Consider the following 25952-nt stretch of genomic DNA (forward strand, 5'->3'; position numbering starts at 1 on the left):
GCTGGGGTTGGGGGAGGAAAGTCAGATAGCCCACCTGATTGTAACAGTCCTTGTTCAGCAGTGTTTGTTCTCTAAAGAGGGGCATGTTGATCTCATCTGGAAGGCTGTTTTTCTCCTGCTACATGGGGAGGATCAGGGTTTTTCCTCTTCTGTATTAGAGCAGATTAGTGACATTCTCATACCCTCCCGTGGATTCTAGTGCCAGATTCAGGGGCGGGAGCAATGTAGCTGTGTGTTGCTATCCTCAGTGGCTTGGAGGGAGGATGGTCTTGTGGTTAAGGGACTGGAGATCTGAGCCAGTTTCCAGCTCTGCCACAGACTCCCTGTGTGCCCTTGGGCATGTCACTTGTCTTTCTGAGTCTCAGTTCCCCATGTGTAGAATGGGGATAACAATCACTTCTTTCTCCTGACATTTGTCTGTCTTGTCTATTTAGATTGTAAGCTCTTTTGGGCAGGGACTGTATCTTACTGTGTGTGGACCCACATACCTAGGGGCTTGTGGCAGGAAGCTGACATCTGCTATGCAAATGGTTGATTCCCTGCTCCCAATGTTTTACTTGCCAAAGCAAAATCATTTAAAATCTTGTTTATTAACTAGGCTCCTTAGATTTACACCTTGTTCCAGTGACTGAAATGCAGGAATTTTCTGGGCCATTTGCTCACCTCTGTCTCTCTCCTGTATCAGCCAATTCATTTAGGGCCTGACCTTGACTTCAATAGCAAACCTCAGATAGATTCCAGTGCTGTCAGACTGAGCCCTCTCTGTTTACATGGCAGCCTGCAGCTGATCAGCCTCTCTCCCACACTCCAAATTCTGCAGCCTTATCAAGCAGCAGAGAAATTCAGGGACACCTGTTTCCTGCTGAGGTTTGAAATCACCTGGAGAGTCAGGCAGGAAGATACAAAAGGAAGTCGTCGGATGTCAGAAGCTGCAGAGGGGATGTCTGTGGCTCCAACTATGGTGAGCAGGGACACAGAGGAGGCCAACGTCATATATGCAGAGGGAGAAGGAGGCTGGTATATTTATGCTCCAGTTATCATCATCTCAGTGTTAGGGATTTGGAGTTCTTGTTGCTGATAGGAAGACTGTATCTATAAACTGGGTATTTGGTGCAATTACAAAAAGAACAAAAGGCACATTGGACATAGTATCCAATTTACAAAATACAGCTCTCAGGAAAAGCCACTTAATCTCTCAAAATCAGCAGCACAACTCTGGTACACGTGAGCCTTTCCCTAATCCCAACTGTGCTACAGAGCAGAGCAAAACAGCGCTCGCAAGAGGCACCTCCCCCACTAGGAACTTTACTCTCTCAAAAGGTGTAGAAAAAGGGTATTGGCCAACGTTTGCTCCATGCACAAAGTCTGCTGTGCCCTGTAAAGCTTGAGATGTATCATGACTCCTTTATGGTTCCTGAGTAGCCGACCCAGTAAAGATAAATACACAGCCTGGAATTCAGTAATAACACATACGTGTCCAGTATGTGATAATGCAAGAGCACTTGAGCTCATGTTGAGCTCCGTCCTCGATCAAAGCGTCAATCCATTAGCTCCAGTGGGGACCCATATCTGAGGCTATACTGGGGGGAAACAAAATGAACCATATTGCACCTGCCCCTTTGTGCAATGCCGGTAGGGGAATACTCCTTCCTGACCCCTGGAGTGATCAGCGGATGTCCTGAAGCGTGAGCTTGGATGCCTTTTTTTTAGCTGCATATGTGCAAATCCAGCTCTGTATAAAATCAACCTAGAGCATCTCCAGCAGCAAGTTCCACAGTTTGAATACATGCTGTGTGAAGAAGTGTTTCCTTTCATTGGCCCTAAATGTACCTGCCATTAATATCACTTTGTGTGTCGCCATCAGGCAGATCTTGGGGGAGAGGTGTACTGGAGGGCTGGAATACTGATCTTGCTCAGCAAATAGTGCTGATCTCAGTGCTTTGCAAGCCAAAATTTCATTTCAGAACGGCTGCTTTGTACGCAGCCGGTAGACCTCTCTTGTGCATGAGGAATAAGGAAAGTCCTTGTGAATGATTCTAAAAGGGGGACCACTACTTGAACCCTGAAGTTTCATTCTTAGTTAAAAGGATGTTTCACAGTCATTCTCTCTATGGCTTTCAAATGCCTTTCTGAATCCAAACTGGAAAGTACTAAGCGTTGATGGAAACCACTATGCAATGGAGAGGGGACACTTCCCAGTGATGCAGGGAATGCGCTGACGCCCTCATTGCCCACTTGGGCTCTTTCACCCCCCGGGACCCTCAGCTTGTGAGCAACAGGAAGGTGGTGTCACCGCTGAGCTGATCGTGTCAGAATGCACCAAGGAGAGCAGGTCTGAGACTCCCTGGGGACCTTTGAAAATCTCTCCGCACCTCAGTTTCCCCATCAGTAAAATGGGGTAATAATAAATTAAATAATAATACTACTTCCTCCTCTCTCTATTTAGATTGTAAGGTCTTCAGGGCAAAGGCTATCTGTGACGATGCACTGTGCGACCCCAGCCTCTGTTCAGGGAGCGCTAGCTACTAAAGATTAATTAGGATCCGACTCCAGGTCAGATTCTGTTGCCCTGTGTTTTTGCATCGGCGTGTTCAGCTAGATTCCCCCGATCATATTTCTTCACTCTTTATCCCCATGAGTTCCTCAGCGCATCCCAAAGCAACTGCATTGCTGGGTTTTCTGCTTGCTTGTTAGTGGCACTTGGCCTCTGTGCAGTCTTGGTCACATGGTCAAAGTAGCCAGACAGAGAGCGAGTCAGACTTACTGGAAAGATTTGAAAAGAACAAAGTATGTGTGGCTCGGCCAAGCAATGAGTAAGAGAGGATGTGAGCCCAGTCGACAGGTATTTAAAAGGTGTAAATGTCAGGGAGGGAGGGAAATCAATTAGGGTGAACCATGGGACTGTAATTAGGGGTAATGGAAGGATAGTAAGCACACAAAAATGCAGACTGAAGAACCAGAAATCTATTCATTTGTGGTCCTGCTAATAGAACTGGGGTACAGCCTTGGGGAGTCTCTGGTAACACAGCCCCAATGAGAGCTGGGTTTGGCAGTCACAGGTCTTCCTGCAGATCCCCGAGGTGTGGGGTGAGCTCTTGGGCAGAGCAAAGGCCACCCTCTGAGGGGATGAGGTGAGCTGATCTCAGCATGGGGATCCTTGTAACGTCTACCTGCTCACCTTGTGTTTGGTCGGAGCAGAGCCATCTTCTGTGTGAGGAGATTTTGGCTAGGCACAGCAACTGCAGTATGCATAGAGGAGACCAAGGGTCCTGCTGCTTTGGGAAGAGCCCAAAGAGGGCCTTTCAAAGCTAAGTTGCTATGCACACCTTTGTGTCTCTGTGTCCATGAAGCCTTCCTGGTGAAGAGGCGATTTTACGATGATCTGTTTATTGAGAGAGCTACGTTACATTAGAGTTAAAGGTGGGGCTAGCAATGCTTACAGCTGGGTGGAACCTGTACCCACTGTATAGGTGCAGCCAGGGGAGATTTTGGGAAGATGTATGATCCTCAGGAGTCCTGGGTTCTACTCCTGGCTCTGCTGGGTGACCTTGGGGCAAGTCACTGTCCTTCTTTGTGCCTCAGTTTCCCCATTCCATAAAATGGGGATAACACTACTGACCTCCTTTTGTACAGAGCTCTAAGTGTATGGAGGAAAACACTATCCAGGAGGTAGGTATTGTTCCGTCCCCTTTATATTCCCAACCTTTTACTGTCCTGCTCGTTTAAACAGTCACTTGCAGCCATCCTGTGATCACCACTGTCCAGAACCAAGCAGCTCCGTGGGAAAGATCTGAAATTGTTCTCTTCAACTTGATCATTACCAGCCACTAACTCCACTTCTTTTCTTCTGGAGGGATGGACGAAGTGGATGGGGCATGGGGTCAGATGGAACTGGGACTTTCTGGTTTTATAGACAGTCCATGTAAGGCTTGTGTACATCTCCCGATGCAGTGCACACGATGCCCTGGTCACAGCCACATCCTTGCTCACACTAAAAGGGAAACAAAGTAACTTGTGATGGAATTTCCAAATCAGTGAGAAACTATAAAGACCAATGATTAAAAAATGGTTATTAAAAAAATTAGAAAGGAAAAAGCCCTGCAGTCGGCATGTCTTCCAGGATCTGTTGTAACAGATTCGTCCGAGCCAGTTAACGGTCTTTGCGGTTTGCAAGCTCCTACACGTCTGAGTAAAATGACAGACACATTATTATCACCTCTCCGCCGTGATCTGTCCAAACCTGTCCTGGGGTGCAGCTCCACAGCTGCTCGCTAGAGAGTACAAGGAAATGAGCAGCCCAAGGCACCACTTTTCTTCTCTCTCTCCCCCTTGCCAGTCTAGGGGCTTTATTGGGATCCACTGACTGCAGTCCTGGACACGTCTTGAGCGGGACTAATGGGGAGACTGGAATGTAAGGAGGAGGAGGCGGTTGCAGGGGGAGATAGTGGGGGAAAAAGTAATTGTTGGGCAAATCATTTCCTTCAAGAAAGAAAGCAGCAGCTCTCGGATCCAGTCCTCCCGAAGCAGGCAAGTCTAGACGCTTCTGTGTCAACAGCTGAAGATAAATAAGATTTTTATCAGTTCAGAATCTGTTGGGACACATCCGCCTAGCGGTTCTGCAGAATGGGCAGAACTGGGGGGAAGGGATGTTTCGGTTAGGCCTTTTCACACAGAATATTTAAGTTAGATTTTGGTTTTAGGCTCTCAAAGCACTATGGGAAAATGCTTCTCTTTTCTCCTGTCCCCATCACAGGAAGCGGCGCCAGTAGCTATAAGCAGTGAAGTAGTTTCTTTCTTCACGGAGTTTGGGATTCTGTTCCCCTGCTCAGGGTGCAGGGCAATAAATGGTAACACTCAGTGCCGTTCGACACTGCAGACAAGCTCAGACTTCAGTGGGTTTGCATGGAGTATTGGAATGGGATTTTGACCACTGTCTCTGTAAAACCCTTCCTTGGACCTAAGCTATAGATGATAAACATCGGCCTCGAGATGGGTGTTATTAAAGAGTCTTATCAAAAGAGCAGATTACATCCCCAGGAGAGTTTTTATTTTCTGTCACAGGTGCGGAATGGCTGCTCTGTCCCACCCCAGAAATGGCTGTATTTCAGAAGATAGGGGAAGTGACCTCTATCCCATTACACTCCGGGATTCTTGGGTGTGAAAGGCACTGGAAAAATGCATGGAATTTGCTCAGAGATGTGCTTGAATAGTGAAAGGCTGTCAGTGTTTCACTATTTTGGCTCCTCCAATAAGTCCTACAACTCTGGAATTTACTTGGACTTAAAGAAAGGAGGTTGCAGTAGCAGAGAAGAACCATCTAAGCAGGTTGAGGTCTGATTTTCATTGCAACAAATGAAAAAACTCTGGCATTAGAAATTGCATCAATAGGGCAAAAATTGGATAAAAAGATATTTCAGATAGAACAGCCTCAGTTTATGTCAGATTGGTGCTACTACCATTGTTTGCTATTAATTATCACAGCAGCTCCTAGAAGCCCCAGCTAGCTGAGGCCCTGTTGTGCTCATTCCTATACAAACACAGCGTAAGACAGTCTCTGCCTTTGTTCAGTGAGGGGAATGACATTAGTTATAAAGCTAGTGGGCAGGAAGATGCTAAAGGTCTATAAATACCCAGACGGTACAGTAGGAACCAAGAATAAAGGGAAGGAATGATACAGAGGTGACAGAACAGGGAATACATTCAAGCTCGTCTGTATTAGAAACGGAATCCTAAGAGGGAGGTCTCTCTGGTGATAGACTAATCCACCGTGGGGAAGTGAGAAAAGGAGTAGAACCCAGGTGTCCTAGGAGCTAGTCCCCTGATGAAGCCACTAGGTATACACGCTGAATAAAGACAAACATCTACATGTAGTTTGACTATGTTCCACCTAGACCAGGGACAGCTCCTTTGGAAGAGGTCCAAGACTTTTTTCAAAATGCTTGTTCAACAGCTCCTTTCAGGAAGCCATTGTTGTCTTTCTCTCTTTCCAGTTCTCATCCAAATGGGAACAGCAAATTTTTACAAGAAAAAGCAGAGTCAGAATTTCTCCAAATGGAGACAAGAACCTTGAAAATAGGATGTCAGACTAGATGATCACAATGTTCCCTTATGGCTTTGGAATCAACGAATCTCTGAAAACATAGTACAATCACTTGGACTGAAGATGTATCTGAGGGTTATTGATATATATGGAGTTCAAGCAATGCAACCAGGAGCAAATGTCACTTTGCACTATGGGACGTTAGGCATTAGATGAAGGTTGGGTTTTGTCCTCTTACCTGTGAGTGAGCTACACAATAATTCATATCACAATACAATGCAAAAAAAATCTATATTAAAAGGCCACGTATTTCAAAATATGTAGAATATGAGGGAATACAAATGAATAACCAGAGTCTTTAATGGCTGTTGTCAAAAGTGTGCTCTTGGAAAAAGGCAAGGTGGTGGCTCTGGGCTAGTGACTAGTGTAAAGCATTGGGACTTGGGAGTCCTGGGTTCTAGCTCCAACTTTGGAACTGACTTGCTCTGAGTGAGAGCAAGTAATTTCGCTAGTGTATGCCTTTGTAAACTAGGGCACACATATCTTAACGAATGCTTGTAAAGTGCTTTGATATCTTAAAGGTGCGAATTACCATGGGTCCATTTTTTTTCAAAAGGCCAGAAGCCCAGGACTATGGACAGAAATGCAAGTGCAATAGATTATTAGCTCATGCAGATCCCCACTTAGATGTCTAACTTTGGCATCTGAACTAGGTACGAAATTTCACATGCATTATGGTGAGTGCAAAATATTTTGGGCTTCTTCCTTTTGAGAATCAGGCGGTGTGTGTGCACAGTCGTATTTATTTTTTAAAATAGAGGGTTCTGGTGCATAGCGGCAGTGAACAGGCTCATTCAGAAAGAAACATCTACTCTTTTCAAAGGAATAACTCTAAGAGGCAAGGAACCAGTCACTCCCAGCAGAATCCCACTGAAGGCAAAGGGCATGCAAATGGGAGATGCATGACCTGAGTGGACATTGACTGGTAGGTGACAGGACATCTGAGCTAAAGAAAAGAGCAGTGTATTGTATGCAGTATTGAAATGGGATATAAAACAGGCTACTGCTCTCTCTGAGTTATCAGCACACAGTTCCTTAAAAGAATAGCTTGTTATTGTTGAAGGATCTTTGAAGACAATCCTGGAGCTGTTAAGACACGATAAGGTTATCAGTGGAGGCATGTCTGTGTTCGGCTGTAGCTCTTTTGCCTGCAGGGCAATCGGTTTTGCTATTTAACAGAGATTTATCCATGTCATAACATGGTATAATGAGAGCGTGTGTTACCGAAGAACTTACCATAATGCACCTCTACTCTTCCAGAAAAATGTTATTTCCCAGGCATGTTGGGGACTGCCTGGGGAATGTCGACATGAAAGGATCCTTTGACAGGAGTTGCCAGTATGTTAACACCTGGCCAGGAAGAACCCCCCAAATAACCCTTGTTCTGCCATGCTGCCTTCTGAAAATGAGTGTATCAGATCACAATCACACAGAGTATGTAGGTTACATGGGCGAAAGCAAAGGGGTCAAGCTTCTCTGTTCTGTGCTCACAAATTGCAGCTATGTACACGTTTCAGGAGAGACTATTTAAATCTAATCAAAAGTAAGTGCAAAGCTTGGTTTATATGCTAAATGGTATCACATCTGAGAAACTGACTTTAGTATGTGATCAAAATGTAGTCTGATCCTGCACCCTTCATTCGCCTAAGATCTGGGTATGTCACAAAGAGGCGTGTTCATAGTGTCACCCAGCGTTCTACTGCTTTTATAACAGGACGCTGACCTGTAATCAGACAGGAGCACATCTGTGTGACTCAGACAGGCCAGGAGAATCCTTACTGCCAAATTCACCCTCATGTCATATATACAAATTGTTACCACCCACCCCACCCCTTCTTCAAACACCTCTTCTATTTCAGGAACTAGATCAAAACTGCCCCTCTTTGTGTTTAAAACAGTCCATAGACCTGATTCCAGCCAACTCCTTGGTTCTGGCTCTCTTCCCTGATACCTTCACTTACTCGCTAGCCCTTTGCACAATCTCACCCCTGCGGGTCAGAGAGCCGTCTCCTCTGCAACTCCTGCCATCTGGGACAGTGTTAAGTGCTCTCTGCATCGCTTCATGGCTCTCCGCTGAAAAGGTATCTTTCATTCCTTGTTTCTCTCTCCTAACCTCTCTCCCCTTTTGCTAGTATTTCACTTGATAGCTGCTTTATCTAACTCTGTAACATTTCTGAGATACAGTTGGCAGGAGAGAAACCAAAGTGAAGTTGCACTGGTCTGTCAGTGGAGAATAGATGTTCATGGAATTTCCTTGGGCCTGGGTTCCACAGCAGAATTTCCTATCAGAATGTATCTGTACACACATGCCCCCACCACACAAAGACCCACCCAAAAGGGAGCTTTTGAATGTAGCTGCTAATATTTACTGGAAGTCATATGTCATACAAATCCATCTGTCCACCCCTCATCCGGGCTGATCAGCAATCTTGATAGGAACTGATAAGTGGAGAGCTGTAGGGCAACAGAGACCTTGAGACAGCTGCATTCTGTGTGCAGGCATGATAAAGATAGCATGCCTTGAGACAGGAACAAAAATCACGTCCAATTCACACTGCCTTTTTATTGTACAAAACTCAAACCAAAGGGGGGTGGGTTTGAGCCAGGTGTGTTTGCCAGAAAGGTCAGCTGCCAGGAACTCAGCTTTAGATTCCAGGGGTTAGACCGATTTTTGTTGGATGTGTCTGTGTGATGGTGGATTGTGTTCAATCATAGTTTACACTAACACAGCATGACAGAGCACCAAAATACTTGAAAAACTGCCATAGAGTGCTGCAACCCCAGTGATATCCAGCCTGGCAGAGCAGCCCACGGCACATCACACAACAATCAGAGAAAGGGCAATTTACACTATAAACATTGAACAAATCCTTACTCTGGGACTGTAAATGTCCATACAGGGCAGACAGGATCTCAGAATGTCAGCTGTCCTCCAAAAGCCCTACCCCATGCACAGTGAAATGCATGGAACTCAGCTAGCTGCACTGGAAGGATGAAGGGCTGAGTCAGCCCTGTCACAATTCACAGCTGTGGTTCCAGGGAGGCTAGTGATTGCAAACCTGGTGCTCAGGCCACTCAGCTATCCTCTGTCTCCATACGTTTTGATGTGTGCGACTGCAAATGCTTCACTGCACTTTATATCACCACATACATATAGAGAGCAGCTGTGTCAGTTAGCATGCATGTACACATGATTAACTCAGATCACGGAAGAAGGAAAGCCAGTGAGCTCTGATCCGCATTCATCCAGATTGCTAAATTATCTACAATAGTAGCATTTCCTGGGTGGTTAGCACCAGTTGCCCTTTGGCCCTCTGCCTTGGAAAGACAGGGCTATAACCACCTAGAAATGCACTGGCCACGGGGTCCTGTTGTTCAACTGACTGGAACCACAAAAGCAGAATCACCATCTTAAAAACCCAAAGGTGTTCGCAGCAATCCTCTGTGGATGTAGCCGCACCTGCCTGTGCGCCCTGCAGCCACGTCTATTATAGGCATGAAACTTGCCTGGGAGTAAAATCCTGGGTGCACCAAGTGACTAAGGATAAAACTGACCCCAGCTGTAAGGAAAATGTGAAGGCTGGCTGGAGGCATGCCGGAGTTACGTGGCCAGTGCAATGGAACAAGAGCACCAGTGCTGCTAAAGCATTTCATTGCAGCCAAGGCGGCTTGTCTCCAGTCAGAACCGTCTGCTCTCATGTCCACTCGTTGCCCAGGAAGCTGCAGGACTCCTGCGGTCTCACAGTTTGGCTTTTCTCTATGTGTTTTGATGGCTCAGGACAAGCTTTACCAACCCTGCAGATGGCCTGTGCAGTGGTATATTTTGGCACAAGGTGTGTGTTGTTGGGGATAAGATACAGTGCTCTGAACAGGAGCATGCCCTGCCATGCAGTAACTAGAACTCCGCCTGCCCTTGGCCTGCTCTTAGGTGTGTGCAGGAGAGGAGAGGAGCTCTCAACAAAACAACAAAACAAACACACAAACACACACTCTTTCTTGGCTGCAAAGCAGCTTGGAGGGAGGTGGCATGGAAAGGGGACTCGTAGATTTGCTTATCAGCACAAAAGGCATTGATTTCTGGACAGAGCGAGGGGAGCCACATGCTTATTTGAAATGGAAGAAAGATGTTGCACCAGGGAAGCTCCCGCCTCCTCACTTCTCTCTCTTCCCTGGCTTTAAATGTTCCATAACATCCCATAGACTCACGCTTCTGCTGTGTATTTTGCTGTAGCTGTATGAAAACTTGTGACATGCCACCAGCTATGGGACCTCAGTGTGGCTTTTTCCTACCAAGTGGCAAAGCAGTGGGCTGTTTCACAAGCATGCTTCCATGCCCCACCAAGGCAGGACACGTGACACTGAGACCCCATACTTTGTGCTTCACCCCGAGTGGGAAAATCCCCTTATGCCAAGCCATGCAGGGGGCTAACGTACGCCCGCATACACTATCAGGCCCAGGGGTGACCTCAGAGGCATGTCACGCAGTCACACTGTTTAGCAGTCTACAGAAAGCTGGGACGTGACTGCAACAGTATGAGGAGCCCAAATTACTTGACAGATCTTAATGAACCAAGGCTTGTAACTACAACCCCTGTGAGCTGGGTAACAATATTATCCCCACGGTTGAGAGGTGGAAACTGAGTTACAGAGAGGAGAGATGACTTGCCCAAGGTCATAGAATCATAGAATATCAAAGTTAGAAGGGACCTCAGGAGGTCATCTAGTCTAACCCCCTGCTTTGACCAATCCCCAATTTTTGCCCCAGATCCCTAAATGGCCCCCTCAAGGATTGAACTCACAACCCTGGGTTTAGCAGGCCAATGCTCAAACCACTGAGCTATCCCTTCCCCCCAAAAACTTTCTTGGCAGCGGTGGGATTCAAACCCACGCCATCAAAACGACTGGAGCCTAAATCCACTACCTTAGACCACTCGGCCATGCTACCACACAGCAAGTCAGTGGCAGAGGTGATAATGTTGCCCAGCTTTCTCAAAACCCAGCCTCGTTCTGTAGAAACTAGACCTCTCTGCAGCTTTCCTTAGTGCAAATCAGTCATTGGCACCCCCTAGTCACTGGAGCATTCCCCTGCCTCATTTACAGCTCTTTGCACTGTGCCCTACGCTGTCCCCACCCATACCCTGCCAGTCACTGTCCCTATCTGGCTGCACCCCCAGAACCAACACACATTCCCAGGGCAGGAAAGAAAACAGCCACCCACTGATCTGGGCTGCAACTATGCAAAGAGCGTCTCTCCCCACAGCAAGGCCTAACTACTGCACCAGCTCAGCCCCTGACCATAGAAGGAAAGCACCAGCCCTCAGATCACTCCTCTTATAAGCTCTGCTCCTGCAGCAATTCAGCCCAGCTGAGCCCACCCTGGGAATTACTGTACTGAGAGCAAGCACCTGTGGATGGTGTTAACCCCATCCCTGCCAGAGTCCATGCTCAGGTTTTCACCCATTGGGGGATGTGGTACTTTATTCGGCAGTGATTACCCTGTAAGTGCTTTTGTACTTGCACAGTAACTGCACAGGTCTGACTTGGCAGCATACAATCTGTGGTAATTACATGCTTGGGCAGATTAGTTGGTAGGTCCTACGCTAATTGCTGTGTAATTTGCATTCTGATTTAAGCCTGGTATATACCTGACCATGAAACTGGATTTACATGAGAACGTGTGGTTAGTCCAAGGGAACTAGATATATTGTTGTGAGGTCTAGGGCAAGTCTCTGTGCCTCGGTTTCCCCTCTAGAAAACATGGCTAATAGTACTTGCTCAAGCTGGTCAATGGCTTTGCAATCCTCCTATGAAAAGCACCATCTAAATGCAAAGTAGTATTACAATACTAATTAGTGATTCTCTAATGGAAGCCAATAGCACGCCCACGAAACCAGCACATGGGAAACACCAGGGTTTGCCTTTCTTAATGGCAGCCCTTTGCTCGGAAGAGTTTGCTTCTCTTTCACATGATCAGGCACATCCTATAAGAGCCTTGTGGAGAATATTTCAATGGTAAAAATAAAATTGTTTTCTAGATATAAACCAACCACTCTGGGCACGTCTCAGACTGCCTGCGGGGCTATATCACCACTCTTTGTCTGACTGTCTCTCTCGCAATTGACATTTTTTAGGACAGTGTCTTCAGTCTCTGCTACAGTAATATTGAGGTTAGACTGGCTGATCAGACTGGACCCTTCTGGCTATTCTCTGCTCTGGAGTCTGGTAGGAAGCCATACAAAACTGAACATCAGCAGCATAACAAGGCACTACACAGTTCTAAGAGAGGCTCTAGTTACATGAGACACTACAGGGGAACTGGGGCACTAAGCTGTTTGGAAAATCACTCCCACAGTGCCCCAAAGTGGGCCCAAGCATTCAGGTGTGTGTGACTTACATGGGTACTGATACTCTGGTAGTGTTGTGCAATGCACATGTATTAGGTTCTATACAGATACTTCCAACTCCGGCCAGATATTGTGGCAGGACAATGTGGAATTCAAAGAACAATATGTGGAAATGCATTCACCACTGGTGATGTACTACAGAGATCCCTAGGGAGGTGGTAGAATCTCCTTCCTTAGAAGTCTTTAATGCCCAGCTTGACAAAGCCCTGGCTGGGATGATTTAGTTGGGGATCGGTCCTGCTTTGAGCAGGGGGTTGGACTAGATGACCTCCTGAGGTCCCTTCCAACCCTGATATTCTATGATTCTATGATTCTATGTGCACACAACAGCAGCTTGTCATGTAGCCTGACATGTGAGAAAGGCAATGTAGGGAAGAAGTGATATATTAAATAACTTCAAAGGAATACCTGCGTTTCTCAAGTGATGCCCTTTGCCAGCAGACAAAGAATCTTTACATTGGCACAATATCCTCAAAGTGGTTAGGACACAAAAGGCAATAATTGGCTCTTCAACAAGTAATTATTTCAATTTTCTGCTTTCCTGCTGTGTTGGCACTTGGGTTGAAATACACAGACAGCAGAGAGTGGGAGGATCATAAAAGCCAGAGGAAAATAAATGTCCATTTTCTTCACACACTGCAGGGTGCAGGAGTGCTAAGCTTGAGCACTTTTAAACTTCTACTTGACAACAAGAGCGTTTAGCGCTCAAAGTGTCCAGAAAAGTAATTACCTTTTGGGTCCCGAACTGATGGAGAATGCCAGGCCGCGGCAACTCCTCCTGAGAATATGCCAGCAAAAAAAATACGTTTCTTATTTCCATGTGTACGTTCAATGGGCAGTGGACGTGCGGCAAGAGTTGGCTAATAGTCAGAGTTACAAATGGAAAAGGCCAGGCCTATTAGAACAGAAGCCACAACACACATCAGCACAAGGCTGGTCCCCATTGAATTGCTTTGTGCAGTGCAGCTCTAAGTACCAATGGGGCTTCCACAACAGCCCCTGGGACTCTCTTCCTACATGGCTCTCGGCTACAAAGTGTTTAGTGAAACTTACTCTTAAACTTCCCTTTCTTCACTTTCGGAGAAAGGACAGCCTTGTGCGCTGGGTTCAGTTCCTGCCTCATGGTGCCTCTCCTTCCGTGTGCAAGAGAGAGAAGGTGATCTTCCTTGGTTATTTAGATTATAACCTCTTCCAGGTTCTGTGTGTGTGTGTGTGTCCACCACAGTGTACTTTTGTAGCCAAGATATACAAATATGGCTCTGTTAATCAGTCCTCACATGTCAGTCCCTGATTATCTTTGTTGCTTTCCTCTGCACTCTCTCCAAAGTGGCAATATCATTCTGGTGCCGCGCTGCCCGGCGCTAAACGCTCTGCGTTAGGTGCAGTTACAGTTGGGCACTCGCCACCCTGATCCATTCTGCCATGAGCTAGGTCAGTTTAGTTCCAGCTCCCTTTTGTTACAGGGAGGTCGGCTGCTCCTTGATGCCATTTAAGTGCTGAATAGTAATCTGGTTTTTCAGAAATGCCCCTCATATACTCCAGTCTTGGTCATTTTCACACTGGAATAGCAAAAGGACGTGGGTGCAGGTATTTCCTGGGGAATGGATGCCCTGCTGGGGGCGGTCACTCGGCTTCCCTCACACCCTTCATCCAAAGGATGTTAACGTGCTGCATAGACACTCCTTACCACTGTGACTTGCCCAGGCTCATGCAGTGAGAATCCAGGAGACCCTGCTCCAAAGCCAACCCTAACGATGTTGTGGGGTTGTGCCTGTGATCCCTGGACCTCTCCCTTCCTTGCTGGTACGGCTGCAGGCTATAGACAAGGTACCAGAAATACACTGCAGAGTAAGCACTTATGTGTGAAGGCGCCTTCCTCTCTGGAGTTGGATTCAGAGTACACCCCAAGGGCAGCACCCCCATACCTGTGTTAGTTTGGGCAATGCTCTATCTCAGGGCGGGCGAGGGACTATGTGAAGTGCTCAGTGTGGCCTACACTAACGGTTCACCTCATCCGAGGCCATCAGGGGTTCAGAAGCAGATTTTAGCTCCCACCCTCCAGTAAGAACGCTTGGGCTCTGAGGCAAGGGCTGTGTGCAGAATTAGCCCCATTTCAGCCAGCTGGGTGGCAGCACTGATGTAGCAAAGGAAAGCTAGGACCGGTACTAGTAATTCTCAGCCTGGCTGCAAAAAGGGCAACCACTGGCTTCACCATCTACACCAAGGGGCTGTAGTGGGGCAGATACACCCAGGAGTGAAATCAGGCTGATTCCAAGAGTAGAGACAGTCCCTCCTCATTTTAAGGGGAGTTGATCAGACACTGTAAAGGGGGCTCTTTCCTCCATTCCTGTCCTCTGCATCCAGTTCATCCCGACCTGTTGCAGCACATCCGTGCAGGGAGCCAACTGGTGCAGAACAGCTCCTCGAGCTCCTGGTGAATATTTGGGATCCCTGAGCAAACCTGCCTGTTCCAGCATGTTGCAATAAGCCTCCCTCCCCTCCCCCACCAAAAAAAAATAATCCCCAAATCTTTGCTGAGAGGAGAGTCTCAGCCCAGGCTGATGGGGGTACGGCTCAGCTAGCTGATCAGGTATCCCTGCTGAGCTGTGTGCGTAGGGGAGGGTCATACGGGCGTCTAGCAGATGCCAGGGATGGGAGGCAGGTGAGTTTTTGTCTCCCAACTCCCTAACCCACTGTGAATGCAAGCCATGGGTTTATCGTCTAGGAATGGCACATAAAGCTCCCGTCCCATACGCAGACACAGACCCCTGTGCAGCCAGGCTGCATTTAGTCAGGTTGGAGGGGAACAGAGGATTATTGGAAAAGGACATTTTGTTGCTTTTCCCTCCGTGGAGGGGGCAGGGAGACATCAGCCAGCAGGCAGCTGTCTCTGCAGTCTCAGAAGAAAGTTCTGCCCTGTGCTTTATACCTGTGCAGCCCCAGTGACTTGCTGGACCCAGCCCTGATGGCTGTCAGGTTGCAGGCATATAAGTTATGAAGGCAGAATATGGCTTTTGGCAGTTGCCCTCCCCAGGGTGAGTGTAGGGGGGGCCGTTACCCTTGCTCCTTTACATGCTTATCGTTTTAATTGAGTTGCCCCAAACATTTTCCCCTAGCAAACCCTGCCACGTGTTCTGCGTGAAAACCAGGTGCGCCGGCCAGAGGCACATGCCTGGCTCTCTGGCCCAGCCAAGGTGCAAAAAGGCAAATGAAGATGGGGCAGTGGAGGAAGAGGGCTGCAGACCAGGTGATCTCAGCCAAGAGACATTTCTAAAAAGTGGGACATACAGGTTACAATCTACCTTGGCATGGGGCAGGGAGGCACTTAGCCTGAGGGCCCCAATGCACCCCCATCCCCCTGGCCTGGATAAATTACATTGCTAGCTCTTTGGGGCAGGGAGCGTGTCTCACTGTATGCGTACAGCACCTCATGCTGATTGGGGCCTTTTGGTGCAACTGTAATATAAATAAATAAAGGAGCCAATCCTAGGTGTGGGTTTTCTGGAGCTCTAAGAGCGCGCTGGCCTGAGCAGCGGTGTGGACCCCACAGTGCGGGGCACACTGGCATGGAGACACAATGCCTGCACTGCAAAGCCCCATGGGCTGTCTCTCCAGCTGCTGTGACACGTCTGATACCGCGATCCATTCCGTCCCCGACCACCCTTTGCCCGGGCCACGGGATGTGCCCTAACACCCAGCTCTCCCTCCTCTTTTCCAGTACTCACCGCTGCTGAAGAAGCTCTATTGTCAGATCGCCAAGACATGCCCCATCCAGATCAAAGTGTCCACGCCGCCCCCGCCAGGCACCGTCATCCGGGCCATGCCCGTCTACAAGAAGGCAGAGCACGTGACAGAGGTGGTGAAGCGCTGCCCCAACCATGAGCTGGGACGTGACTTTAATGATGGTGAGAGCTGGTCTCCTGCCCCTCAAATAGCGGGTCAGTGTCTCCGTCATCTGCCCAGCTGGTGGGGACAATGATTCTGTTTGAACCTGTCTCATGCTGGTAACCTGTATCCCGGAGCTTCCCCATAACCAAGACTAGCACTAGAAAATGAGCAGGGCCATGCGACACCTGACAGGTGGGGTTCAAGACCCTCCATTTTCACTCCTGTATACAGAAAAGGAGTACTTGTGGCACCTTAGAGACTAACCAATTTATTTGAGCATAAGCTTTCGTGAGCTACAGCTCACTTGAAGTGAGCTGTAGCTCACGAAAGCTTATGCTCAAATAAATTGGTTAGTCTCTAAGGTGCCACAAGTACTCTTTTTCTTTTTGCGAATACAGACTAACACGGCTGTTACTCTGACTCCTGTATGCAGGAGTCTTCCCTTCCCCACCCCACCCCAGCCTGTTTCACTCTGAGAACCAAAAAGCTGCCTGTGAAGCTCAGATGAAACCAGCACGTTTTGCCTGGCGTGTGCTGGGAACCATCGCTCCTGGCAGCCCCAGGACTGGACTGATGGCGAGTGAGACAGATGAGGTCTGAGCAGAGGCAGAGCTAACAAGCCCTGGAAGCACTCCTTGAGCCAAGTGCTCCATCCACTCTGTGCTAGGACAGCATCACCCTTTACCTTACCTCTCCCTGTGCTGTCTGTCCTCTTGGTGGTGGTAACAGGACAAGTGCCCGCCACAAATTATTTCAAGGTCAGATCTGCTTGCCTGTTAGGTATTTTTCACCTACTAGCTAAGCTACAAATTCCTCAAGTTGCTGCTTGTGACACTCGGATAGAATTTTCAAAAGTGCCCAAGTTCCAAATCCACAAAGGTATTTAGGCACCTAATGTCCATTGATTTCACTGGAAGTAAGGAGCCTAAATACTTCTGAGCATCTGTACCTAAGTGACTTGGGAGCCTAAGTCCCCTGGACATCAATGGAGCAAAGCTACTTAAGTGATTTTGAAAATGTTACCCACTGACCTCCTCTCCCTTAAAAGGCAGGGAGCTTGGACTCAGTTTGGCTCCAGCTGGCACCCTGAGCTCCTCACTAAAGTCCATCTAGAGAAGACAAAAGGATCAGAGCCCCAAGTGTTGCTTGTGAGATTCATGCTGTTATACATAACGTTCTGCTCCCAGCAGAACCCTTTGCCTGCTGAAAATGCAGCCCAGCTGCATCAAATGCAGGAAAGAATTGGGGTAGGTGTTTTGAAAGGGGTTAGGTAGTTAGGGGGCCCCCGCCTCTCATTGCAGGACTTGCCTGACGTGCCTCTGTTCAAGTGGGGCCCTGCTCTCTGGTCAGCAGGAATGAGCAGGTGTGAAGCAGAGACAAAGGATTCTTCAGGCAGGGCAATTGTCCGCACCTTCACTGGCACTGTCAGAACCAGACATTCAAGTCTCCCTGGCTGGGGCCTGCCTCATACCCCGTTTCCACAGAGCCACGTCCAGGCAGATGCATGCAGCCACAAAATCATCCTTGAAAATGCTTCGATTAAGAAAGCATCGAAATGCCCAAACGAACAGTGGCTGTGACAGCAAACCTCCCTGTGCCCCGGGGAAGCCTGAGGCGACCTTTGCACAGGTCATTGGTGGCAATGCACCACTGAAGCGGAGCAGCCTCAGCGCCTCTGGAAATAGGCTGGCAAGAGGTTGCCATTTGGAATGTTTGGAGCCCACCAGGCTGCTTCAGGATTCTCCTGTCTTGCAGTTGCCCAGGGTTTCTCAGTCTCAGAGGATGAGGGACAGCGGCCTGGTGTCTTGCTAGGTGTTTGTACTTGCCTACTGTGATGGGGCCCAGTCCTGATTTGGTTCAGGCCCACCTGGAACACCCAGTAAATTCAAAGGCAGATGAAAGTAAAAGTCAGTTAAACGAATTCTTTGGCTCCTCAGAAGAGTTTCAGGTTTAGGTTGAATGCTACGTTGGGTGGAATTTTCAGGTCAGGTTTTATGTGGCCTGACCCAAAACAGCCCCCTTTGGCCTCTTGAGAGAAGGTGGGGCTGAGGGGAAGCTGGAGAGAACAATGTCTACACGTGGAAGTTGAACCGGTTTAACTTCCATAGTTTTTTTTAAAACCATTTTACCAGAACCATCCCGTACAACACTCTTTCTAGTTTAACTCACTTATTTTGGTTGCGTTTAACCCAATTCCTAATCAACTTAAGCTAAACTAAAATGCATGTGATGTAAACCAAAATGTGAGCGTCCACACTGCCTTTTGCCCTGGTTTAAGTAAACGGATTTTATAATCACCCCGTGCAACGTTCTTGGGTCGGCAAGCCCACCGAGAAGGGTCTTTCCTCTAACTCTCCCCTCTGCAGGCCAGTCCGCTCCAGCCAGCCACTTGATCCGGGTGGAAGGCAACAATCTCTCTCAGTACGTGGACGACGCTGTCACCGGAAGGCAGAGTGTAATGGTGCCATATGAGCCACCACAGGTATTCTCTTTGCTTGAAGAGGAATAGGGGTGCTGGGGCAGGGGAGAGGAAGGGGCCAGGAGGGAGGGTGAAAATACGGTTTGTAGTTTTCTTAAATAAAGTTATAGCTACCTCACTAGCTTTGACCCTGCAGTGACTCCACTGGCACCAAGGTGGCTAAAAGCAGCATCCGCCCTGTGGAATTTAGGAGATGAATTTCAATCCCTGACAAAGCTCCTGATGGCACTGCAGTGTCTGGAGAGTAATATCCCTCGTGCTACAGCCCTGATAGCAAATACATTTTGCCTGTACTCCTTCCCTTTCAGGATTTGCCAAAGCATCTCACTTTAAAGGGGAATCTTGCTTCAAACCCACTGGGATCACAGAGCATTGTGCAGGTTAACAGAAACTTCAGTCCAGCTAGTAACTGCTCAGGGGCACATTTGGCCAATAACGAAATTAAATAAAATGGTGAGTGGAAAGCTTAGCACGCCCCCTAGGGCCCTGTTAAATTAGTGTCTTTGTGATGTTGATTTCCAGCTGCAATGTCACATGCCCAGGGCAATGAATGAAGTATCTAGCAGTAAGGTCCCACAAAACTGGCATGATATGAAAGTAACACAGGCACTCTGCAGTTACAGTGGCTACATAATCCCCATTCAAGGGGATATTTCTCCAGGGCAGTGGTTCCCAAACTTGTTCCACCGCTTGTGCAGGGAAAGCCCCTCGTGGGCTGGGCCGGTTTGTTTACCTGCCACATCCACAGGTTCAGCCGATTGCGGCTCCCGCTGGTCACGGGTCGCGGCTCCAGGCCAATGGGAACTGCTGGAAGTGGCGCGGGCCGAGGGACGTACTGGCCACCGCTTCCAGCAGCTCCCATTGGCCTGGAGCCGCGATCAGGCGAATCTGCGGACGCGGCAGGTAGACAAACCGGCCCGTCCTGGCCCGGCCCGTCAGGGGCTTTCCCTGCACAAGTGGCGGAACAAGTATGGGAACCGCTGCTTTAGAGCAAGGGTCAGAAATTCATCTTCCCCGCCTTCCTCCATGAATATTCCCCCAAACACACACACACAAACCCCCCACTGATTTGTGAGCTGAGACACGCTTTTTGCACCTGTCTGGCTGCAGCCCATTGCTGCAGTGACTGAGGTCTGCCACCATCTCCCCTGGGCTTTTAACACCCTGCCCCCTACTAACCCCACCCCCCACATGATGTCATTTCCTCTCTTTTGGGCAGGTTGGGACTGAGTTCACCACCATTCTGTACAATTTCATGTGCAACAGCAGCTGTGTGGGAGGGATGAACAGACGGCCCATCCTCATCATTATAACCCTGGAGACAAGAGAGTGAGTCATTCTTATGGTACCTGTGCTGCAAAGGACAGACATCTGCTCCCCTCCGCACTCCTGCGCCTGGCTCTCCTGGGCCCTCCTGGACAGATTACGAGCTGAACGGCAGCTGCGTAAATAGCTAGAGAGAGGCTCACCCAGTTCACATCTGGGGATGAACCACGCACGGCCTGGGGAGAACCTCAGCAGTGAAACAGAGGAGTTAGCAAAACTCCAGAGCCTGATTTGCAAGACCTCTGGAGGAGAAGGCAGCCCATAAAGTTCTGGAAGCTGCAGCCCAAAGCAAACTCCTGGCCAAGCATCTTTGGCATGGAGAGTCCAAAGCACAGTGAAGAGGTGGGAAAGTGGCATTCCCTGACTGGGAAGTTAGTGACTACGAAGAGCCTTAGAGGGTGGGTGTGGGGGAAGGTAGGAATACACAGGGGCATGGGCTTCTCCTCTGCACACCTTTCACAGCCTGGAAAAAACTCTTGCTCCCTCCTGTCTCCCAAGGTGTAACTGTATTAGTCCTTTGCTAATCAAAGATGAAAGGCCACCGGGGGAAATTCACCCCTAGTCAAAGAGACCTGCACAAGAGCCCGTGCATCACTGTGAGACTGTACATGGAACACAGCACCTTGTGTGCTGCATCAGGCCTGGTGTATATGTACAGCAGCCTTGGGCTTCTAAGATCAGCAAATTCCTGCAGAGCCCTTGTTAGGTGCTCACAGGAGGGGAATTCCTTTTCCTGAACTTTTCTTTTTAGTATTTTCTGGATTGTTTAAAAGCTTTTTGAAGAATTGATCAACACAAAGTCAACGGACAGAAACCCAACCCCATAGAGAATGAGGTTTAGTCTGATTAGTTCCCTAAAAAAATAAATCCTTTTTGGTTTTTACTCTGCTCCCCAGTGGCCAAGTATTGGGGAGGAGATCGTTCGAAGGGCGGATCTGCGCCTGTCCCGGCCGAGATCGGAAAGCCGACGAAGATCATTACCGAGAGCAACAAGCCCTGAACGAAAATGCAGCAAAAAATGGCAACGTCAACAAGCGCAGTGAGTCCTCCTTTCAGGAAAGGGTGAATCTCAACTCCGAGTGAGACCCCCAGCTTTGTGCTGCCTAGCACTGCTGAGCTGGTGTCGTCCAGGGCATGGCCCATGCTTCCGGGGCAGCAGCAACGAACACTCTGAACTACGGAACTTGGGTGGTGACGTTTAGCTGAAGAGCAGTACTCCGATCCAAACGTCATCGCTCAGATCCAGCTGCAGTCAGAAAAACAGAGTGGCATTGTTAGTGGAGGTGGTTCATTGTCCAGATCTATTTGTTCATCATTATTATTATTAAAGGCAAGTGTTTGTTAGTGCTGAGATAGTTAAAAAACTAACATGCTCCATAAGCTTTAAGCTTATTTCCTGCAGGCATCAGAAAGGAATTTTTTGCCCCCTCTCTTCCCATCCAGCCATGGCCAATTACGTACTGTGGGTTTTTTGCTGTACTCTGAAGCATTGCCCCTCCCAGAGATAGGTTAGCAGCAGGCAAAGCCTCTGTTGAGTGTAGGGCTGGGGGCTGAAGTGGGAGGCAGAGGGAAAGAATTTTCTGTGTAAGTTTATTATATTTCATCACTAATTCCACACCCCCAAATAAATTGGGCACATACTGAGCTAAATCTTCTCAGGGCAGGTATTTAACTGTTCGCAGTAAAACCTTACAGAAGGCTCCTGGCAATTTATCAGCTCGTACACAAGAGTTTCTCACTAGCCCTCTATCACAATGGTGATAACTCATCTTTTAGGCACCTGTCAAATATTTACGCTCCTAGCAAGTGTGTGAATTTAATGATCTGTACTGATCTTCCTCAACTTTAACAAAGCAAATCACTACGAAGGGCCTAGGGACATGCAGCAATGCCCTCTTTCTTCCCTTGTGAGCTGGAGTCATAGTTAGGTTTGTGCAGTAAGGTTTGCATTGTCCAGCAATGGGCTTGGAGTTCCTCTTGTTGGTAGTCAGGGAAGCTCTGGGTTCTGGCTTTCGTTCAGTGGGGCCCTTCAGCAGCTGCCTGCCCTACTAGGAGCTATTGCATTTACTCTAACACAGTTCCCAGTCTAACGTTATAAAGAACTAGGGAGTGGCCGCTTAGATGATCACATTTAACTTGATTTTTCCGTAATACTGTTTCCCATCTCCTTCCTCAGCTTTCAAGCAGAGCCCCCAGGGGATTCCAGCACTAGGGGCTGGCATTAAGAAAAGGCGGCACGGGGAAGAGGAAATGTATTATGTCCCAGTAAGTATCAAATCTTCTGCTGCACGCAGTGTCTGAGCCCTGCTCTGGGAGAGCAGTGGCGCTGGCCCCTGGATAGGATATGGGGGAGCGGCTCCCAGAATTCAAAGGGCAATGAAGTGATATTTTACCTAGCTGAAAGGATGAGGCCTCCCCAGACTGGCATTCCCAGCAGTACACAGCACTGAAGCGCTTTACTTTGGGTGGCTGGCGCTTACCGTCCTGATGAGTCCTTACAGAGGGCAGACAGGGTGCAAGGAGCAAGACTGATGAGGCTAAGAATGGGTACAGTGAAGAACAGGCTGGGAACAAGTCTGCAACGAACGCTGAGCAATGAGCAGCAGGAGCGGAGATCCAGAATCATGCACTGGAATTGCTTTGCATTCCCAGGGCAAAATAGCCTGCTCCAAAACAAGGCTGCAAGTCACCTTCCTCCCTGATCCCACCGTGGCCAGAGGGAATTTGGCTTTGTGTGCCTTCAACCAGGGACTTGGCTACCCCGTCTTCCTGCTGTTAGGGGAGGAGACACGTTATCGGACCCCCACTCTGCTCCTGCAGGAAGGGGACTAGAGGAGACCATGTGTTGTAACTGGATTTCTTGAGGATGGCTCCCCTAGAAGCATGGAATCCCAGGTAGCTGCTTGCCTTGCTTGTGCTTAAGGCTATCCTCACATTGTCCCTTGAGTGGGCTGGGTAAAGGAGGGGGAAGGTGGGACTGGCTATGCGCGAGGGTCCTCAGCAAACCGGACAAGGCAAGTCAGACTGAAGTACAGGCTCGCCTTGGTCCCTGATTCAGGTTCGCGGCCGGGAGAACTTTGAGATCCTCATGAAGATAAAGGAAAGTCTGGAGCTAGTGGAGTTAGTTCCACAGCAGCTGGTCGACTCCTATCGGCAACAGCAGCAGCAGCTCCTGCAGAGGCAGTAAGTACCATGACCTTATTGTCCACTGTCGCCAAAAGAGGTCTCCAGAGATACGTCGAATTAACCACAAGACATAACAGGGATCCAGGAAGCTGGCCTGACCCACCCTCAGGGTTCTTATGCTTTGTATAACTATGGGGTGTGGAGAGGCCTCTACCACCTTCCAGAGAGCCCCTCACTTTGATTCCTCCTTGGTAGTCACCAATATTGGGTGGGGGTGGGGCCAGACCTTCATTCTTCTCTCTGGAATAAACTATTCTTCCTCTTTGTTTATTGTTTCCCTGACTAGACATTGATGAGCACCTTGGGAATGTATATTATGATCAAAAAAGCCAGAAACCAGATACTCCTTACACTGCTACTTAACTCTTACCCAGAGCTCTTCAGCCATAGCTCCCACAATAGTTTAATGGTGGGTAGACTGCAGAATAGATTCACTGATTCCAAGGCCAGAAGGGATCACTATGATCATCTAGTCTGACCTCCTGCATACCACGGGCCATAGCACTTCCTAACAATAATTCCTAGAGCAGATCTTTTAGAAAAGTATCCAACCTTGATTTAAAATGGTCAGTGATGGAGACTCCACTATGACCATTGGTAAGTTGTTCCAATGTAATTACTCCCACCGTTAAAAATTTACGCCTTATCTCCAGTCTGAATTTGTCTAGCTTTAAATTCCAGCTATTGGATTGTTATATCTTTCTCTGCTAGACTGAAGAGCCCATTATTAAATATCTGTTTCCCCATGTAGATAGACTGTAATCAAGTTACTCCCTAGACTTCTCTTTTTTAAGCTATGAAATCTGATTAAGCAACAGCAGTGAAAAATGGAATGCAAAGAAAGGAAGTGACTTGTCCAAGGATGCAGAGACAGTGACTGGAAGAGTTGGGAATAGAACCCAGCTCTCCTGACTCCCAGTTGGGGACCTCTCCATGGGACCACACTGCAGCGTGCACCTTACTTCTTCAGTGACAGGTGATAGTTGCCCATCAGAAGCTTTAGTTCTGCACTGCTGGTTTAATGGGTAGGAGGTGGAGAGCAGCATCCAAGCAAAGAGTGTTGGAGAAAGACCGACACAGAAGTGAAATCAGCAAGCAGGGCTGTAGGATATATTGCAAGTGAAGCCTCTGACAGTATATCTCCATAAAGCAATGTGATCTATGGGTTAGAATGGATGAGCAAGGACCAGGAGCTCCTGAGTTCTTATTCCATCTCTCCAACTGACCCACTGTGAGAATCTGGGGATGTCATTTCACCTTTCTGCCTCCACTTCTCCATCTGTAAAATGGGGATAATTCTGCTCCCTTACCTTATAAGGAGGTTGGGAGGGACTCAACTAACGTTTACACAGGGCAGTGCAGATGGAAGCTGTGTAAATGCTATGTATTAGGATGCCCGTAAGGCTCCTGCTACGGTCCCCGTACTGAGGTGAAGCCAGCTGTTCCGCATCCCATGCACATTCCAGACAAACCAGTGCAGAAGTTGATTTCCCCAGTAGGGGTACAGCACGATTTGCACCAGTGCAATGTACCCAGCCTTAAACCAGTGTCAGTCGCGTCTAGAGCAGGGTTTTGCACTGGTGCAGCTATGCTGCTGGCTAAAATCTCAGTATGGACAAGGCCGAGGTCGGAGTCCCTAGAGAGGTTTGATTTGCTCAGTCTCCACTAGGGTCTCACTGACCGTGCCACTCTTCCCGAGCAGGAGTCACCTGCAGTCCCCTTCCTCCTATGGGCCCATCCTTTCGCCAATGAACAAAGTACACGGAGGAGGGATCAACAAACTGCCGTCTGTCAACCAGTTGGTGGGGCAGCCATCACAACACAACTCCAGCTCTGGGCCCAACCTGGGCCCAATGGGTAAGGCACCCGCACTGCCATGTGACACGGGCTCTGCAATCACAAAGGGCCAAGAGGCCAGACAGATAGACAGCCGCCTCGGCGAAACAATACATAAAGCAGTGCAAAGCTCCCTACGCCGAGCTCCAAATTCTTCCTCCTCCCGCTCTCCCAGGCCAAGCAGAGTAGGTTACCATGGGCTTGGTCATTAGTCGCTTATGCAGCTACATTGCTCAGAACAACTCACCATGCCAAGAGCTGGGAAAGCCCTGCCCAAGCCAGGCTGCCTGGATCCACGGCGTAGCCGCTGTCTGCAAAGGTTGCCCCTGAATCTGTGGATTGTGGGGGTGGAACCTCCAGCTTCTTCACTCCTCCTCCACGCAATGGGTGAATTCCCAGGGAATCCTGCCAGTTAACACTCAGGATCTTGGGTCCCTGAGGTGGGTTATTCCTGCAGATTGGAGAATGGGGCTCTGTGCTTGGGAAAGGACAGTTGTAGCTTCTTTAAGTTAAATCAAAAACTTTTCAATGGTTCTCCCCTGTACGCTCTGGGCACAGTCCAGGAGATGGAAACCCTTTTGCTTTTTCTTGTGCTCAGGACCCGGAATGCTGAACAGCCACCCCATGCAATCCAATGGAGACATGAATGGAGGCCACTCCTCCCAGTCCATGGTCTCAGGTTCACACTGCACTCCTCCTCCACCCTACAACCCTGACCCCAGCCTTGTCAGGT

The 25952-nt window shown here is 48.5% G+C and overlaps 1 protein-coding gene and 1 long non-coding RNA gene across 3 annotated transcripts in view; one reads left to right on the plus strand and one right to left on the minus strand.

The window, feature by feature from the left end:
* Positions 1-25952, plus strand: part of TP73 (tumor protein p73) — an 84092-nt gene that overhangs the window by 52418 nt on the left and 5722 nt on the right. For both annotated transcript variants that reach the window (XM_084651492.1, XM_084651493.1), the window contains exons 5-12: positions 16223-16409; positions 18759-18874; positions 20091-20200; positions 21094-21236; positions 22374-22462; positions 23256-23380; positions 25086-25240; positions 25818-25950. In XM_084651492.1, the coding sequence (XP_084507618.1) occupies positions 16223-16409; positions 18759-18874; positions 20091-20200; positions 21094-21236; positions 22374-22462; positions 23256-23380; positions 25086-25240; positions 25818-25950 (1058 nt within the window). The remainder of the gene's footprint in view (positions 1-16222; positions 16410-18758; positions 18875-20090; positions 20201-21093; positions 21237-22373; positions 22463-23255; positions 23381-25085; positions 25241-25817; positions 25951-25952) is intronic.
* Positions 2736-25825, minus strand: LOC311532748. The gene is made up of 3 exons (XR_014714440.1): positions 25467-25825; positions 16230-16332; positions 2736-3991 (listed from the first exon to the last, which is right to left on the minus strand). It is a non-coding gene; the product is annotated as an uncharacterized lncRNA (long non-coding RNA).

Source organism: Lepidochelys olivacea (genome assembly GCF_965140295.1).
Source record: "Lepidochelys olivacea isolate rLepOli2 genome assembly, chromosome: 18".
NCBI classification, from domain to species: Eukaryota; Metazoa; Chordata; order Testudines; family Cheloniidae; genus Lepidochelys; species Lepidochelys olivacea.